General features: G+C 33.0%; 1 protein-coding gene across 1 annotated transcript; it reads left to right on the forward strand.

Annotated features, from left to right (window-relative positions):
• The first annotated feature begins 2,243 nt into the window (after positions 1-2,243).
• Positions 2,244-20,952, forward strand: LOC138309531 (uncharacterized). The gene is made up of 6 exons (XM_069250758.1): positions 2,244-3,323; positions 13,263-13,417; positions 15,741-15,856; positions 16,846-16,992; positions 17,326-17,387; positions 18,740-20,952. The coding sequence occupies exons 1-6, from the start codon at positions 2,542-2,544 to the stop codon at positions 19,479-19,481; spliced, it is 2,004 nt and encodes a 667-aa protein (XP_069106859.1). The 5' UTR covers positions 2,244-2,541; the 3' UTR covers positions 19,482-20,952.
• The last annotated feature ends 209 nt before the right edge of the window (positions 20,953-21,161 follow it).

Genomic DNA, 21,161 nt, shown 5'->3' on the forward strand with positions numbered 1-21,161 from the left:
AAAGATTCAAGTTTGTTTCCCTAATTCGTTTTAATATTACTTCAAAAGGCAATGCTTGTAACACACGGATCAAGCGTCTGATTCAAGCGTTCTTTCTCCATGACTATCCTAAAAGATGGCGTGGATTGCTTATGGAACTACTGTAAAGTCTGTTACGCCTCAAGCGGCGTTAGCAACTAGATCACCATCCATCCCCACCCACGGTCCTGTACCGGATTCTGATCCAGAAGGTCAATATCCTGGCTTGAGGGTGCTGAAAGTAACCTCTATACTCAACCGATTTTTTCTTCGTAAATCATTATATTCGCTATTTTTTTCTTCTTGATTTTCACATTCATGGAAATCGTCCTAGAATATTTGAATCTAGTTTTTTCTGGATCCGCTACTGTGACGGGTTCCCAACCATTCCTCGAATTCCGTTGGTTACTATCACTGTCGTTATGTCCACCGCTATTCGATTCTTTGGACCAAACTGTCTTTATCATCAGTTATCGCACACAGAACCTTAATTTTTTTATTGTTGACTTTTTCAGTATCAATATAAATTTGGTAATTATTCAAAATTCGCTAACTAGGACCGGTTTTATTAACACCCCACAGGAAGATTTACAAAGGGAGAGTGAATGAGAATTGAATATGTCCTGAGAGAGGGAGATAGAGAGAGAGAGAGAGAGAGGGAGAGAGAGTGAGTACGATGATGAAATGACTGTTCCAAACGCAAGGAATATGACGTAATCAGATTAAATATTAGATATTTTAAAACAGCACAATTTAAAAGATACTTATTTCACTACATGCGCTTGAGAAAACTGCTGACTGTGGGGGTAATTCTGTAGTATTTCATACCATTTTATTTATTTGATATGTTAACAAGAATTACAGTATCAAATTTTGCCGGTTTTGTGGTTAAAACCCACTAATATAGGTGGGAATCCATTTACAACAAGACTCGTTGAAATCGCAAATTATTATTAGAAATAAAATACAATGTACAGAACCTGTGATCTTTACCCAGAAACACTTTCCCATACAGAGGCGAGTCGTTTTGTCTCTTTATAGTCTCTTTATATTATCATTAAAACAATTGCCTCGATTCCTTTGTGCTTCTTTATTCAAACGATACTTCATACAGAATTGTCATTTTATATGCGAATCTGCTTGGCTGTAAGCGCCATACAAAATAATATTCCTGTTTTGAGGTAATGGTAGATATATAGTTCGTGTGTCTGTGTCTTGTATCTCTTAAGTTGCAATATAAATTGTATATCTGGAAACATCGTTCATGCTAATTTAAACCAATCAACTAATCAAGTATTTTATTTAATTTACGGTCAAGCATTATTTTCATTTTTCAAAATAATTTAAAAAGTTCCGATGTTTGCACTTGAATGTTAATTAGATTATACACCCATATCATTAATCGTGATATTGTAAAACTCGTGTTCGCTTGGTCATATTGAATATTTTATACAAAGTTGGTGATAAGACCTTACTATATGAAAAACAAATCATAATTGAAAAATAGCTTATCTTCAGTCTTCATTGGATAGAACCCTTCAAAACGTGTTTTATTCAAGTTATTCAAGTACACAAACATCTGCATACCGTTTACATATAATATGATATATAAGATAATAATTTGATATCGCTCATTATATGTAATCATAATGTCTTGTTGTAAACATGTATAATATTTATACCAACCAGTATCATATGTTTTGTACCGTACACGTATATGTATGTTAATTAATAAGTAAGCAAAAAACATTCTTGTACATAATACATGCTAATTCATATTAAGTAAATCAAAAACAAAGTTCTTGTTAAATAAACAAATGACTGATAAAGATCCAATTACATTCGAAAAAGTTTGTCTTAAAGATGTCGATAAATAATGCTAACAACTGTTCTGTCAAATATATGGCATTTTCTGTGTATAGACCCTGAGCGTCTGCGATAGGAGAATGAGTAGGGTTCCCGATCACGACGCCACGGACGATTAAGTCACGCCTATTGTCACTGCCAGTGTCACGGTGTCGACTGAGTTCCAGATTCAACCTCAACGCCAAGCCCATATTTTTTCAAATTAGCCAATGAAATCATTCGTATTAGGTGGTCTTGGGTGACATGCATTAATGAGACAAAACGATACTAGCGTACGTCGTTCTCGTTCTGGTCATAATTAGTATTGTCAAACCCCCGTGTGCCGTGATCAGCTACCCGTTATATGAAAAGCTGGACACATTGATGTAGGTAAATTAGTTTGTGAAAGGACGCAGACAGCGAAGGAACTGTTCGTCAGCTAGAGTAATTTAACGGTACGTTTGTGACGTCACGCCGTATAGATAATGGTGTGACAGGTACGAATTCGCGACCACACTATCTAAGTAGTATACGGAGCCGAGAATATTGTGAGAGTTGACAAGTGGTAATAGTAGGCGCAACACTACCAACGCAAATTTACACTTTGCGGAGATACACAGTGGGGGAAAACTCGACAATTGTCAACCTGTGTGTTATTATCACACATAAAAAGGACAAATGTCGGAAAATATCAATTATCAACAACAGTTTGAGGAGAATGGACATAGGGAAGCCACCGGGACTATATACTCCCCACAAAATGAAAGCAGAAACCCCCGCCCGTCCGTGGAAACTCTGGACCAACAATATTCTTCGGGAATTCCAAACGGCAGTAAACCTTATTACTACGGATATCCGTACTTCAGTTCGGACTCGCATCAGCCGTCCCGGGTGCTACTGGACACCGATTCGTCTCCGGACATCAATTCCAGGGATGAGGTAGAGGAAGATAGCCGGAGTACGTCCGACAATTCGTCTCCCGGAAGAGGACAGTTATCTCCAAAGAATTCTATCGATGCCGTCAGCGGGGCTAGTTATGCGTGTCTTCAGCCCGCTAGCATCACCTCAATGCAGGGGAACTTTCAGCATCAGTTTCATGGCCAGTACCCGGAATATCCACGCGAAATTCCGACTCAATCAGTCCATACGGATCATATTCAACAGTATTCGAACTATCATTATGGATACGGGGAGGCGGAAACATTGCCCAATCCAAGTCATCCTTACCCCCGGGGTTACGGAAGCAGTCCCCCCTCCCATCCACAGACAAGTGTTCAAACCCCATGTAATCTGCTTGGTGCGTCCCCGGGGATTGCTATGACTCCCGGGGGTCAGAGTGGAGAGAACCTTTCCCCTCAGGCACATGATGGTCAGGAAGCATGTGTCAACCTCTGCAACAGGGAGCTTTGGACAAAATTTCATGCTCATACAACAGAAATGATCATCACAAAGCAAGGCCGGTAAGTATAACTATTTCGTTTTCGCCATTTTGTTTTTCTTTTTTTCATTCCATATTGTTCTAAATCTATGTTGTTATCGCTGCTTTTCCCCGTGCGTATGTCGTTTTTCAGTCTCTCATTTTCTTTGACAAAAGATTAGTGGCTAAAGAATTATCCTGAGATCATTTCGATAGAAATTCGAAATTCGTTTACAAATCAACATATTTTGCGAGTAAAGAATTAATTCCTTTCTCGTGTCACATCTTTTTCATTACAGGGATTTTCCAGATAATTTTGCGCTTTAACACTTTCCTTTAACGGCTGATCTTAGCATACACCCCGTATACATAAATACCTTCATCAATCTCGACAGAAAATGTATCTTCCAAAGTTGTCTTTTATAGAAAACAAACGGATCTTTCATTTTCGTTTTGAAAAGAGCGTAATAGCTCTTCCGTAAGATCATTTCCCGAGGTTTCTTTCTTATCTCAAAAGTTGTAAATAAAATATTATTTATTAGCATAGTAGAATTATACGATGTACCAAATTTCTCTGTCGTAAAAAGATAAAAAAGTTAACTTTCTGTCTTTCAAATTATCCCCGATTTGTACATGTATATATCACCAGTAAGAACAAGATATCCATTGCCTTAGAAACAGTAATTGATTTATTTTTGGAAAATTTGATTTCTTATATGATCGGAACATTATTTTTCTTTCCTTTAAGCTTTATTTACAGGTTTTTCATTATTCGTTCTCATTTTAACCTGTTTTTTTTTGTTTGTTTATATGTTAGTTTTAGTATGCTAGTCCAAATAATATCTTATTGCTCATTCTAATTTTTTTAGCTGTAAACGCGAACATGACGTTCCCTATTCTGCAGATCTTTTCTTTTTTACCATTTATACCGAAGACATTATTTCTCGAAAAAAATCTTGCTAAAACGGACTTAGGTCGTCATTTTTTTACTTACTAGCGAAATTGGTAATGAAAAGACTTACGTTTTGATATATGTCGGCGTTTTTGAGCCGGTAAATCATTATTTCCAACTAGATGTATCTAATACATGCCGTGAATGTTTAAATTCGAGATCAAATTGGTTAAACTCACACTTTTCGTTTATTGAACTATGAACTATTGATTTGATCTATCGGAGTTTAAACGGCGGATCTAAATATTGTATGCATATATAAAGATAAATCCTTTTAGGGCATTTCACGACCCGAATTGATAAATGATATGCACAATCGTTAGGATTTTCTGTTTAATAATATATATGGATAAATCCGTCGATATCACTGTCCAAAATAGTGTATAGCTGTGAAACGATATCAAAGTATATGCTAAATATCCGGATTGTGACGGATGATTTTAATGAGCGAAAGATAGCATTAGTATGTCTGTTTAATTAACAATTTATCAGAATCTACAATCGTATAAAACATACAATGCATCAGAATACAACTAGTATTTATCATAAAAATCCGTACATATAAAAAATCATAATTTCAATTATTAAAAGACAGTGTTCATGCATATCAATCGTTCATTTAAATTATTAAGAAACGGTGGTTATAGTCTTACATCAATCGCGACATCTCGGATTACCAGAAATTCCTCCTCCTCCGAGGGGATCCGATTACATATACATGTATGGTTCTAATATCTGATCCAAACGTACACTTATTCCGTCACATTTAGCTAGTTAATATAACACCATATCGACAGATTCTCTCTTTGTTCTCTTTTTGTTGTCATAGACATAAATAACTCAACAAGGTAAAATTAATTTTGTCAAAAAAAAAAAAAAAAAGCATTTATCAATTAAATGCTATTTAATAACATATGCTCTAAAATATAAGATGTACCTTAGAATAGTACATTTACAAACTTGTATAAGAACTCCAAAAGATGAGAAAAGCATTTATGCTATATGTGTATAGAGTTACTTATTAATGAAGTGTTATTGTTAAACATAAAGAAAAATAATGTATAATTGATAAAATCTTCTCGAGAGCAGAATGAAGGATAAAAAGGATACGTTTTTATTCTCAATTAATTAAATAGTGAAAATTAAAACGCCGCATGTGCAAGCAACACATAATAACACCGTCATGAAAATTAGTACTAGATATCGAATCACTATAGGAATGAAATATTAAGGAGTGCATATATGCAAAAAACCCAATACACTTTTATGCTAATTATGGATGTGAAACGTGCATTTGACAGCAGGTGAAAGCAACACAATTTTTAAAGAAATTTTAATACAAAATATAGAAATTATCACGTTTGAACTGTGGAAAACCTATAAACAATCTTTTTATATGAAATCATTTGACATTTTTTTTATCCTTGTACATGTGCGTAAATGCTGTTTAAAATTCCTGATGCAAATGAAACAAAGGGAAGTAACTTTGATAGATATGTGTTCTTGCTTATTAATGTATGTTGAATCTTTTTGAATAATGAACAACAATCACACAGCTGTCTTGTCTATGCACATGAATATAAATACATGTATATCCAGCGAGTCGCCTTTTTCACAAATTGTACAATGGATAATATAGCCATGGTTGTTTAATACGATCTACATGTTCACGATGTCGATGATGGTGCCGACGGCGACTATGACAATGTATTGTCTTCTTATATTATGAAAGTCCATATACACGGAGAAAAAACATCGACCTATGATAATGTTAAGCACGTGGCGATTGTCTCATGAATTTTCAACTTGCGACCCAGAAGCGGTACAAAGCTTGTGTTACATGTCAATAATAGGATTATGTATACAAAGATACAAAACCTATGAGTTGAATAGTCTTACACAAAATAATTTTGTTTTTCCTATTTATAAAGCCACTCCTCCACCATCCCCTCATTCCTCTCGTCGCCCCTATCCATGTGGTGCTAAATATGAATATGTATGTTGATGTATAAACATATTATATAATTATTTTAACCGAAAGAACAATTTTGTCTTTCCTGTTTATAAAGTCACACCCAACCCCTTCGAAGCACCCTCCTCTGTGGTGCAAAATGATTCCTTAAACATTTGATAAATTTATAGGAATGGATCGACAATTTTACGAAATAACATCAATACTAATAGCTTGGTCGGTCGGCCTCATCCAGAAAAAAAAAATTTGAAAATGTAAAAGTCATTCCATATAATATCAAAATAATATAAATATCTCGTGACTTTAATTGTACTCATCTTAAATAAATGATAGAAAGGCAAAATTACAGAAAGAATGCTTGAAAATGTGGAAGTAATTAGATATGATATCAAAATGAAATAGATATCCCATGACTTTCATTAGTAATTAAATAATAAAACAAAATACAGAAAAAAATGCTTGAAAATGTGGAAGTTATTCTATATGACATCAAAATGATATATATATCCGTGTCATTAAGTGTACTTTAATTCAGATATAAATCAAGCATATGTCAAACTTCAACACGAAATAGAACACGATTATTGTTCACGTGCCAAAGTGACCAGTGGTCAGTATTGTGCTGACGTCATCACATGCTCAAGCTGATCATGTATGGGTGGGGTAGATAAATGAAAGGTCGAAATAAAAATACCCGTAAGATATCACATGTCAATAATTCAGCGTTCACATTTCATCTTAAAATCATTAGTTTTCGACAACTGCGGGCACTGTAGTTTGAAATCAACATAAAAAAAAAATTATTGCTTTGGATCATCACAACATCTATTTTGCTGTCTGTATGTGTTTACTGGTATTTGATTGCCTTTCACTGATTCACCGCTGTTATTTACATGGCACTATAAAATACAAAATACAATACAATTTTACTAATTGATTTAATTAATTACAAGCTTATTAATTGTAGGTTTCCATCGACTCTTAATGATTGATTTATTGAATGGCTCTTCTAATTGAAATTATAGGATCAACACGTAATGATGCCTTATATTTCAATGTAATGGAGTTTGAGACGTTAATAAGATAAAATAATACAATATGTTTTATCAAAATAACACATGTCGTCTTACATAAAACAAACAATGTAATTGTACAACATATTCAAATTTAAAATTAACACCCATATTATTAAGTCTTACGATACACTAACATCTAGTATAGTTTGTAATTTACATGTATCTATTAGTTGTTGAATTAGAAATTAATTCATTCACTTTTGACCTGATGAAAGATGATTAAGCTAATTACAGTTTAACAACAATTCTCAAGTCAAAATAAAACATTTTCTTTTGTATAACAAACTTGATATTTTTATGATTTTTTTAATATCTTATTCTTTGCCTATTTGCTAGTTTTAGAGAGAACATATAATCACAAGCTTTGCTGCAAATGAGAAATGAATCAAGAGATTTAGCTGATCACATTTTGAACATCCGGACCCTTAATATCTTCTTTCTCCGTTTCTCTTTCTTCCCTTCCTTTAATTACATTAATACACTATTCACTGTGTATGACATACAGGGAACACACCAATTTCTTCTTTAACTTTTGTTTTTTGTTTATTTTTTTTCTAACATATCACAACTCAGAATTTTACAGAAAACATCTGATACCCCCCCCCCTCTCCAAGAATGGCAAAAAAAGTGTCGTTAAAAAATCAGCTATTTCTTCTTAAACATATCATTCATATTTCTAAGATTCTATAATGATGCGTTTATATTTATTATTTATTAAAGCAATAACAAAACACACATGATAATTATTTTGTGAAGGGCTACTGTGTTGACAACGACATAGGTTGTAGAACATCATGTTACAATGACACGTGCACGAGTAGCCATTGTTCTATTAGACCGACAGGATTAAGTGAAAAGGATCCATTTATCGATAGCTCGGGTAATATTTCTCATTCCGAGGTGAAAAATATTGTGAAAACAAATTTAGTACACTAATCCGGTGCTGGGATTAGCGTACAGAAGTTCCCTAATGTAAATGGAACACTTGGCAAGAACAAAAATATTAAACAAACACATCGATTATTTTCTAACGCGTCCATTATATATAGAATATCTTTAGCGGCCCTGTTTGATCTTATTGTAGGTATATGAATATAAGTATCATCTCTATCGACGTATTAGATATGGAGAAATTAATAATACACACTTTGGATGATTTTTGTGATTATTATGGTTACATGATTCAATGGTACATGTATATAACGCCGTCCGTATTTTTTTATGAGTTCCGAAAAGGAAACATTAGGATTGAGCGGTTACGCGTTACAAAAGGATAAACAATGGAGAAATTTATATGTATTTCTTTGTTAAACAACATAGAATTGAACGCCTCATTTAATCCTTTGAATAGTATAATATATATAAATATCACACGAAGACAACAAAACACAACAGAATACGTAAACTATTATTTTTTTAAGAAAGTCAGAGAGAGTGACGGGGAGGAGGGGATAGAGACGGAGAGGGGGGTAATTCAATATTTTCTCTCAAAGTATACCTAAACATAAAATAATGGCTGGTCTAGGTATTGCATGGCTATGAAGGATAGGGATATTCTACCTTCGGGATCACAAAATGTTGTAAAAACCCTCGGCAAGTCTCGGGTTTTACAACATTTTGTGACCCTCGGGTAGAATATCCTTCATATCCACATATGAAAGAGTCTCATGTTATTGGTAATACAAGAAATATAAACATTATCATAATATAAATCATAAAATAATAAGTATAATAAATGGATTGGACAACAGGCGAAGCCTATACAAATCCTTTCCAATGTCCGGAAATGACAAAAATTAGTAACTATTTTGTAAATAAATATAATAAATAGCATATCCAAGCGGGTCATAGACGAGTAATATATACATGTTCAAAAGAAATACAGACAGTATAGCGGGGGTATCTACTTTTATATCTATATCCTTTTGTTTGTTTATTTATTATTGGAGCAGCTATGGCGGATTTCCAGCCAGGAAAAATTGTCGGAATTTCGAATAAAATACGGAACTTTGTATATGACTTCTTTAAGACATAACGTTTTAGAAAAAAATCACGAACTCTGGCGGACGCCATATTGCTTTTTTAATGGCCGCCAAAATCCCCTTCTTTTAGCCATATCTCACTTTCTATAGCAGCTACATGTATATTATATATACTAAATGCCTGTTACAACAAGAAAATAATCTTCAAAAGTCATAATCTGTTACTAGATTTTATAAATCTATAAACTGATTGAAAATAATTGAATTTGATCTGAGGTCAGTTCAGGACTACAAAGAAGAGCAGTTGTTAATTTGGATTTAATTTATGTAAATGAATCATATATAATTTGGATTCAATTGATGTAAATGAATCATATATAATTTGGATTCAGTTTATGTAAATGAATCATATAGTCCGGGTTACAGTCTGAATGCACTTGGACTCCTCGATATTACAGGCATTACTATCATTGTCGTCGATATTACAACGGTGAGAGTAACCCCTGGAGTATTGAGGATGATTATCGTATGCATATATATCATTACATTAGAACGAATATACGTACCCGGTCTAAGCTTTCTTACTATGTATAAAGCCGACACCGTTATATATCTAGAAGTTTTTTTTATAGCTACAACATTGCAGCTAACCATTATATCATACGTTTATTTATAACTTTAAAAAAAATCAGTGAAAAACACATTTTTATGTGTTATGCTGAAACGTGCAAGTGTATTTGATGCTGCCAATTCTTTATTTGCATATTACAGAGTTATATGCCCTTGCGGGTAAGTATTGATTGTGACGTCGTGTGTTTGCGAGCGTAACGTCATAATTTTCGGAGAAAACGACGTGAATTGCGCTCACAAAATAATGATGTAACAATCGATATCTACCCGCAAGCTAACTGTGTAATATGCAAAGACGGAATATCCGTCATCCGTTTGTGATTAGCCTACTGTGAATGCTTTTGTTATTAGAAGACGTCAATTGTATGTTTGAATATCATATCTGGTTCATGTTTATAAACTGTAAGGTTTAAGGAAGTAAAGGACTTGAACTGTTCTGATTCGTCAATAATATTCATGCGTTTGAATCTCCAGAGCGATGATTCTGTCTGAATAGGATAGGTTTTGAAGCTCAGGTCCCGATTTCTCGAAACAAACTGAAGTCAGAAACTCCCATACAATACAGCCTTGTGACGTCACAGCGTCAATATAATTATTATTTTCCCGGTATAATTTTAACGTTTTTTTCTGAAATTAGGCTGGATTAACTTTAAAAGATGCAAAAAAGGGATTTGCTTTGAAAATATCACGCAATTTTCATGTATTGAGAATTTACTTGCGGTCGAGTTTTTTCGAATTTATTTCAAAATGGCAGATAATAGTAGTAGTAAAATTGCAATAAAACGTTGATGTATGAGAGAAAATACTCTTCCATATGTGAATATGAAGGATAGGGAAATTCTACTCGAGACCACAAAACGTTGTTACAATATTTTGTAACCTTTCGGGTAGATATCCCTATACTTCATATCCACACATGAAAAAGCCTTATAGTATAGACAATATATAGTAGAAAACCATTACTGAGTAAATAGTATTATTGCTTTGTTGGAAAAATCATATGAGCATTTGCAAAGAAAAAGTAAAAAGTTACAAAGAAAACAATTTACTCGTAGTTTCTAGACCGTTTAACCACTGGTTCGCGCAGTGTGATATGTGATAAACAATTCAATTTCATGTTGGTGAAAACAAAACCGCTAGCTATAAAATGTCAACTCTGCTAGCGGGGTTACAAAAGGTGTAACAAATATGACATTTGAAGACCGACGGATAAGATGAACCAATCCCTCTATTTCAGTTATACAAACGCCATTTCTAATCTAAACTCTTAGTTGGTAATCACAAACTCACGCACAGCAAAAAAAAAAGGAAAAAAAGAAAACATTGCAAGATATATTATGGAAAAACGACACTTGAAACTGTGACTTGAATGATTAATATACAAAACTTAAAGACTATCCATTCTGAGAATCCAGTCTCGTTAAATCTCGCATTAACTGAGATCAACGAGAATTTTTGGTGATATTTCAATAATAATTCTGTTTGAGAGATATAAAAATTATACTTTTTATCGATAGATTTGCTGCATGTGTATGAGAATACATTTTTAAGTGACCCATTTCGCGACCATTTTGAAAACGTGAGATTCTTAGCTTTTTGTTTAGAGACAGAATTCGACTTTTTTTTTTACTTAAATCACTTTTATGCTTAGTGCGACGACACTTTGTTTCAAATGCATTTTACTGTTTACAACATTTGTTGGATGTACACTGATATAAACAAAATCAAGATAAAATGATAATATGTTATTATCTTACATTTTTTAAATATTTTAGTATAATTATAGCAATAATGAATATGATTTGTTATGTTGGTTTAAGAAAGAGCAGCATAACTTATCTTCTCCATCTCTTCTAAATGTCATGTATGTTTGAATGGATGTGGGTGTATGGAAATCTCTGAATGTATATAATAATGTAAGTAAACTCTTCGGTATAAATGTGTGTGTGTGTGCGTGTGTGTGTACATGAAGGTGTGTAAAAGTATGAATATTGAATTTCATGTAAAATTGATACAAATGAAATACCTTTTTTTTTTGTATTTATGATGTTAAATTGTCGTCTTTGTCTGTAATGTCTGTTACAATGATACTGATTTCAAAAATAAAAAAAAAAAAATAAAAATAAAAAAGACCAACATGTCCCTTTTCCAGATATATTACATTATTAAAAAACGTGATACAGAACGTTTAATATCAAGCGGTTAGTGCCAAGTGCCAAAAGATAACCTTCTAGTTTTATTTTTATTTTCACAGTTTAAACTTGCTAACATGTGAAGCAGATCATAGAACAGGTGGTTGGGGATTCCAAACATAACAAACTTTCTGACTGCCATACATCTTGGAATAAAAGTATAACCAAACGAATTCTAAATTAGAATAACGGGCTGCCATAGAATATACATAATCATATTATCTTCACCACCATAGAATAAGTGATTGGGTATCCCCTAAGCTGCAAGCTCTCTGGCTGCATTTTATGGTTTTAGGGATATGTTAGCTGAGTGGGATAGCGTTTTCCTACGAAATATCTTTTTTTTCTTTTTATCGTATTAGGAAACATGGTATAGCTAATTTATTTTGTCGTAGACTTGCTCAAGCGCAGATCTCGAAAAACTTTTTAAAGTTGCTCCACCACTGACAAATGTTTTTTTTCTCAATTAAAATTAGGAGCATACAAATAAGTATTTTTTTCAGTTACATGAAAAGTTACTTACTTAACACCATAACCACCATTAAACAGTTTGAGCTTCAATATTATTTCAATGTGAAAATGATTACAAATAATTAATTGCATTCCGAAAAAAATCCGTGGCACTATTTCCTATATGGAATGAACTACTGGATGCATATGCACAAAAACAAAATAAATTATTTGATATTATTTACCGTGTTAATTAAAGATTTATATATATATATATATGATTAAACGCCAATTAATGTTTAAATGAGTGAAAGCTCTGTAGGCTATGCAGCCTCTTAAACGGGATAATTTCATGCAAAATTTGAGCTGTGAAACAAAAAGACATGATAAAATGTATTGCATGTAAAATGAGAATCTTTCATTGCTGACTTTGTTGACCACTTCTATGTTGGTGTTCCTTCCCTGGTTATATTGATATCAGAAAGGTGCAAGAAATGGACAACTTTACCCAAAACGTCAACTACTTTAGCGAAGAAATATTTTGCATTAAAAAAAACCTTACTTTTCCCTAAAACTGTTTCTTAAAAAACTTTTTTTAATTGAAAAAAAGAATATTCATTGAAGCTTACTTTTGATAAAAATGGCCTTACTATTCGCTAAAAAATTATTTTGTAAAAATACCTTACAACTCTATATATATATGTACAATTGTTTTTTTAATTTTCCAGCCGGATGTTCCCGACTCTCCAGTTCAGCCTCACTGGTCTCAACCCCTCTAAGTACTACAATGTGTTTGTTGATATGGTCCTAGCAGACCCCCATCATTGGAAGTTCCAAGGGGGCAAGTGGGTAGCTAGTGGACAAGCGGAACTTCGCCCCCAAAGTAAGTCTATCACTTAATGTGTTTAGGTCCATTTCAATAAGCCTTTTCCACCACCCATTTACAAAACGCTTTTCTCTATTGTTTTTTGTTTTATTTCATCAAATATTTGAAGCTAATTTATGTATATTTAATTCCATTTCAGAATTCATGTACAATTTACTTTACCACCCATTTGTAGCTCGTTATTCCCCTTTCTGGTTTTTCCATTTTTTTTTCTTTTCTTCTTCTTTCTTTTGGTAGCCCATTTGCATTATTAATTAATAAAAAAAATCAAGTCCAAAACACATCCTGTCTATAACCCATTATTTGTCAACCACGAAAAATCCTACACCGCCATTAATGGTGGTTTAAATTATTACTTATCTAAACTATTTAACGATGAGGATAGAGGACCTATCAACTTTCTCTTGTCTCTTTAATCCCGTTTTTATTCAGAAACAGATTACTGTTGTGGAATAGAGGCACAATGAGGTCGGCACACATGCTATTATTTTGAAGCTTTAACTATTTGCGAAATACACATCAGTCGAGGTCATGTGTTCTTTGGATTTTTTTTTCAAAATTATGTCAGGGACATAACATATTTCAATGTGTTTACTGACTCTTATTTTCCATATATATATTTTTTCATCAATTTGTATATTTAAGCATTGATGTTTTCTTTTAATTTCATTGAGGTATGAAACAATTTTTTTTGCAAACTGTATGAGTCCTCGTAGTCGGATTAAGTATGACATCAAAGAAAAAACTATATTTTTGTATAATGTAGTCTTTCTAATATTTACACATATTGCCAGTACAACAGGACGAGGAAAAACAGTAAAAGGCAAAGTTATATAAGCGGTAAAACAATAAATCTAAATGGGGACACGTTTCAACACGACATCCGTATGCTTGTTGTTGAGGTCTCATAAGCTCAACCGATGCAATGATTAAATGATTAGTGTTTTTGTGAGGGCCTACTTGATCGGTATTGTTACGAAACTCCGGGTAGCTCGGTTCATGCTGTGCCGGATAAGATAGCTCAATTACCTTACAATATCGGAGTGTAATTACCCTACACGCTGTCGTTGATATAATGGTCATTCTGGCCGTATAATAGTCAGCTAGGGTGATTATAGCCAGGCCAGTTCAGGAAACGAGAGCTTTACGTAGAAACGCCCTGCAGTATTAGATTGCGCTCTAGTGTTGTTAGCACTTTGTACAACGGCGTTCGAATTTCACCCCGGCATCGCCGTTAATTAGCGGTCAAGTGGTCATAGGAACGGTAGACTGTTGCTATTGTCGTCTGACCATTGGTCATTATTGGCTGGACCTCACCTGTCCTTTTTTATTTCTGTGAATCACCTGTCGCACAGTTTGACCAGGTAGATGATGTTTGGACAAAGAACGGTATTGATCGAACGACCCAATTACGTCATTGAATATAGTTGACATCCATAGCCTCATGAATCGCTCACGTGATTTGGCATTTATAATTAGAGTAGAGAAATGTTTTATCACAACAAATTGCATCGTCTGACAGCAAGAGTAAATGATTACTGGAATAAGATAAAGTAATATAAATTGATAAAAATAAGATAATAAAATTGTAAAAATTGATAAATAAAATGGTATGAAATTGCATAATTTGAAGCAATAAGATAAGACAAAATTGTATAAATTGATACAATAAAAAAAGAAACAATTGTAAAAATAATACAATGAAATGATATTGTATAAATGAATATATTGATTGGATAAAATATGATAGAATTGTATAAAAAGACGAATTGATACAACGAAATAATATATCAACAGACAGATTAATACGTTAAAATTATATATATATAAATGGATAAAGTGATACGATAAAATAAGATAAAAATATGTAATATGATAAATTGATTCAATGAAATAAGACAAATGCATACTTGTTATAAACATAAAATACACAATTTCATGTTCAGCGACCATGAAAATAAATTCAATTTTTGACAGCTCTAAATATTGGAAAGATACATTACGGACATATAAATTAAATGTGACTTGATTTGAATTAAGGAATAACTTGAATATATTGTTTTTAATTTATAAAACTATAGATAAATCGCTAATATAATGAGTTATCTTTATTTTTTGGTGTTTTATCTCCATAACATCAAAGACATATTCAAATCAATCTTTACACTTAACCTATAAATATTCCATTAAAAAACGGTTTGGGACACTTTTGTTTCAGCAAATAAGAAGTGACGTTTCAAATCATTTGAGTGCTGATAAAGTAGTGTTTTAAGCCAATGAAAATACTCGTAACAAGCAAATGTATTCTTTCTTTTTACAGCTGGACGTGTATACCTTCACCCAGACTCACCCAGCTCTGGAGCTCATTGGATGAAGCAAGTTATAGTGTTTAGTAAACTCAAGCTCACCAACAACAAAAACAACACACAGGGACTCGTAAGTTACAAAATATTATAAAATTAGTTTCTAAACTGTCTTCAGTAAACTCAAGCTCATCAACAAATACAACACACAGGAGCTCGTAATTTAAACAATATTATATAATTTCTAAACTGTCTTCAGTAATTGAAGCGCATCAACAACAAAACAGCACACAGGGAATCGTTAGTTATAAGATATAATATTATTTTCAAACTGTTCAATGCTGACTGTAAAAGATCAATAATAGGATTTTAAAAATAATCTTAATAGAATATTAATACATAAACTCAAAAACATTTTTGTCATCATTATTATTGAATCTATTTTTTCATTATTATTGAATCCATTTTTTCATGATTATCTTCTTTGTCAAGACCCTTTACTATTAAAATAAATCGAGGGTTGAAACAACCCTATGCAGGGTATACACGTCATTTAAGACCGACGTTTGCTACCAGTTGTTGTTTGGAATGCACGCTGCAGTTAGACAGCACTTTAAACGGAGAGAGAGCAACACTATCACAAAAAGATTTTCAGGATTTTACTGCAGCCTCCCAAAATATTTACGCATGTAACACAATTTGTCCGTCTTTAAATTGTCTAAGATGTTAACCCTAATCAATCGACCAACCAAACTTTTTTGTTATATCTAGGATTTTTTTATGGTTTCTACTATCTTCATATATGATTTGAATCTTCCAAATGTTGACGTAGTGTCGAGATATGGAGATAGAGCTCGTATTTTGTATAGAAAGTGTATTTAAAAAAGAATTAAATGAAAGTATTATTTTGAAAGAAAAATTCATTTTCATTACATCTATTTTCATTTATGTAGAAATGCAAACAAATCCCCTTATGTAACAAATATCGCTGACATAATGCTAGTTGAATACCCTATCAAAAGAATAAAAGACACAATAAAATTAATCTTACTTAAACAATGGAAACTGGCGGTATTCACTAACGAGCTTTAAGTAACAAAGGTGACTTTTATATATTTTCAGATTGTGCTGAACTCAATGCATAAGTACCAACCGCGTATCCACGTGATTGAAGTTGGCGCGTGCGGCCTTAACGACCAAAAAAATCTTCAGACGCATGCGTTTCCGGAAACACAGTTCATTTCTGTTACAGCCTATCAAAATACGGATGTAAGTTATTAAAATTTATCATGTTTTCTTCTGTCTTCTAATCAGTTTAACCCCTGTCATAGACTATGTAATTGCATATACAAGTTCTACCGGAATTCACGTCCATTTTAAATTGTGTTGTTATTATTTTCAAACCACAGCGTGTTTTTTGCGAATTTTCATAACATGGATAAATTTCCTTTTTCCTGTTTTTGTTTGTTTTATGTATCTAATGACCATATATAATGTTTTAATCAGGAGCAGAACAGATATCATAATAATCATTAATGATACTAATATGTTAAAGCTTAATTTTAGACATTCGGTTTCATAAGTTTTCCGTCGTTATTACAGATTACCCAACTGAAGATTGACCACAATCCATTTGCGAAAGGATTTCGAGAAAACTGTGAAGGGTGAGTAAATTCATTTTTGTTATCTAATGCTGTTTGAGCGCTGACATTTAGAAAGGAGACATAACTATACAACAACTGTTAAACACAATCTAGGAAACACGACAACAAGAAGGAGGCAGTGTGTGTGTTGTTGATACCATATTGAACCTAGATGTTTCGGGACAAAGTTGTGCAGTGTGGCAATTCATGGATTCATAAACATTGATTTTTTTAGCTACATAAGTCGTAATTTAGTTTTTATAACTATCTTGTGCCTGAGTTGAGTAATACTGAACGTGGTCATCTCCATTAGCGATACGTCAGGGATCTTATCTCTGTCGTTATATCATTTAAGCATTGAAGTCACTATTTTTTTAATTTCATCTGGTTATGAAAGAAATTTTGTTTGCAAACTGTAAAAAAAGTTTGCAAACAAAATTTATTTCATAACCTGATGAAGTTAAATAATAATGACTTCAAAGGTGTAACATGTAAATACTTTTCCAGGTTACTTTATAAAATGAAATACGTTTACACATACGATTCCATTAATTTTTTACAAGGGATTATTTTTTCCAAATCAATACGCAACGTCAATATTTCTATTGTGACGTCACGATAAGGTTGGGTTTCCGCGTCATTCTCGGATTTTTTTTCATCGTGAAATGAAAAAAAATGAATAGGCCAAAGCCAGAAGCAAAGAAAATTAATTATAAAAAATGAAAGGCTCAGTGTACGACAAGTCTCTCTGTTCAGGCCTATGATAAGTTAGGTTCCCCCCCCCCCCAAAAAAAAAAAAAATAAAAATAAAATCCTTTGGTTCTCAATGACATAGTCCAGGGATGGGTTATAACGATAGTGGTAGTTATCGCTGGAATAACGAGAATACTCATTGTACAAGACAAGATAACATGATTATTTGTTTATATTTAACGGCCTATAGGAAGCCACTGTCATTTATGACCTTATGAACATCAGCATTGGTACAGCTTTTAAAACATACTTAAGGGTAGAAATAGGCAAGTGCCTCCTAAATATTTTGTTCCTTTGATTGGCATTCAGAAGGTTTTGAATAAAATAGAAGATAAAATGGTACGAAAGGGGAATGGGAGGGGGTTAAAAACACAATAAAATATAAGAAATGATGATATCAACATATTTCCTTCAGATACATAAAGAATAATCGAGTCCCACGGCATAAAAATGAGATAACATATTTTCTATGGATAAAAATAATAGATATGAATTAATGTCATACCTAAGAATACGCATCTTTTTACAGCAATTTTCTGACATAAAAAAGTTACAATTAAATCATATTTATTTTGTCACCATATTTTATAGTAATTAAGTTATGGTTTTATTTCTAACAGGAGATACTTCGAAGGCTTCAACCCAGACAAATATCCAATCGCTCAGCCGAATCAACTTGCATGCGAACCTGGTTTAACCGGAAACGGAAATCACATGCTACAAGTCGCCAAACCCTATCCTTACCATCCAGAACAATTCTCAAATGGAAGAATGGCGTTTCAGCCAGCACAACTTCCTGGCGATCCTACCGGAAGCGGAAGTTACAACCAATTGTCGTCTTCACATTTAAATACAACGGATGGGAATTTGTATTTCAATAACAATACACCTGCTGTCAACATGAAACGCCCACGGTATGAAATGGAAAATACAGAGGATGAACAAACGGAAAATATCAAAAAAGAGCCAAATTCGGATATACAGAGATTTGCATTAGAGCAGACGAAAAAGTCTTTTGACTTTCCGAACAATCATTGTATGACCGAGGACGCACATATCAATGAGGGAGAGGAATACGGGTTGCCGAAAAAGAGACAAAGAATTACAACAGAGCACGCGCATGACGATAATGTCAGATCTGCTTCGATAGCGGAAACTGCGCATGAGCAGAGGAATGGAACGCCAGAATCAGACAATTTTAGCAGGATGTACGGTAATTCTCGGAGAGAACTTTGTGTGAACGGCAATACATTTGGTGAGTTCAGTCAATGTACGGATGTGAAAGATGAACAATACGCGGATTATTATAATACATTGCAGTTTCAGGGAATGACCAGACAAGAAAATTCAGCCGTGTACTAGCACATATCATATAGTGACATGACGTCAATTTACAACCGGAAATTGAGTAACTAAATTGCTGTCCTCGCTGGATTTTGTCCAACAGTTTGAAAGTTTGACGTTCAAATATTTCGAAATCCAGATAAAAAGGTGTGGATAACGTGACTGACACACTAAGAAATGATTAAGAAAATGAACATCATAACAAATTTTACATATTGAAGGTTAGAGTGAATATTGATTTATTCATTGTAAATTCGATTTCGGTATACATATGTATTTATCGAATGACGTTGTTTTAATTGTACATATCAATTGTCTAATCACTGTTTTACTTTTTCGTTTAACCGTGACTTTAGTGCATAAATTATTTATTTTTTATATCATAATCCACCATCCTCGATACTCAAGGGATTTCTATCACCGTCATGCTATCCACCTCCGGATTATATCATAACATTTCAGGAGAGAAAAAACTGACCAATCACAGGTTTACAGAGAGGATTACCGAGAGCATAGCAAAGCCCAACTTGTGTAATGTTATTTATTATTAATGTCCATTAATTGACCAAATTGCCTACCGCAGCTTTTGTCACACACAGAGCCCTCAGTTTTGCTATGGTATAATCCAGGAATGGATATAACGACATTGATAGTAACCACTGTAGTATCGAGGATGATAATTCCCCACTGATATCATGTGACTTAACATATGTGATATTTTGTTTTTTCATATGTCCCTAATATACTATGATCTGAAGCGATTTTGTTCGGCTGTGTCGGACATAAAATCCTTTATGACGTCAAGATGATGATGTGATATCAAGCAACAAATGCGTGACGTCAGAATATGATACGAAATAATTATATGGCTGACCCGCTGGATTTTTACGTTAAACGTTGTCAAATGTCGTATGTAAAAATATATTGTATTGTTCAGAATGTGTAAAATCCTAATGTAAGCGGATGCATGCATTTTGCCAAAGAAATCATATTGTTGATCAAAGTTGATATTCCGTTTCACTGAAATATTGATATTTATTTTTTTGATTTTGATATCTGTTATTGTTGTTATATACATGTAGGTGTTAATGAATCAAATTAAGACATGTGCTATCTCGGTTTGTATAGAATTTATTACATATGGATGTGAAATAATTCTGTCAATCTGAAGATGATTTTCAAATAGAGTGAATAAAAATTGAACTACTTCGAAACAAATCTTTATTAATATAATGTTATCTCATGAAATCAATAGCTAAGCCCGTCATTATTTACAGGTCGGTAAATGCGCTCGTCATGATGCTACAGATATTGTTCAATTGTATTGTATTTATTTCAAGCATTATGCTGATCTGTTTGGATCTCCGTCCCGATGACGCTTGTAATTATTAAAATGTCTATGAATGTGCGTTTTAAGTTATTGTTTGGATGTTTCAGATACTTCTTGATGGTCTGTCTAAATTTGAATAAAGCGTGAAAATCGAAAGAAAAACCCTTTGTATTTGTTCATAATTAAAGCAAGTAATTTGACATTTTATTATTTTCTTTTCATCAATACACAATACATGTAGCTGTTAGGGGTATATCGAACATAAGACTTATGTTGAATTACATATATAATCGAAATGCCGATTTACAGAAAGCAAAACAAAAGAGTTCGTGTCAATTGTTTTTATTGAAATAACAACATGAATGCCC

The sequence above is a fragment of the Argopecten irradians genome, chromosome 15, assembly GCF_041381155.1.
Source record: "Argopecten irradians isolate NY chromosome 15, Ai_NY, whole genome shotgun sequence".
Taxonomy (NCBI): Eukaryota; Metazoa; Mollusca; class Bivalvia; order Pectinida; family Pectinidae; genus Argopecten; species Argopecten irradians.

Bases quoted from the DNA above. Each gene is read 5' to 3' on its own strand.
- LOC138309531 (XM_069250758.1), top strand. From the start codon at position 2,542: ATGTCGGAAAATATCAATTATCAACAACAGTTTGAGGAGAATGGACAT. The intron at 3,324-13,262 runs GTAAGTATAACT...TTAATTTTCCAG, and splicing joins ATCATCACAAAGCAAGGCCG to CCGGATGTTCCCGACTCTCC. The intron at 17,388-18,739 runs GTGAGTAAATTC...TATTTCTAACAG, and splicing joins TTTCGAGAAAACTGTGAAGG to GAGATACTTCGAAGGCTTCA.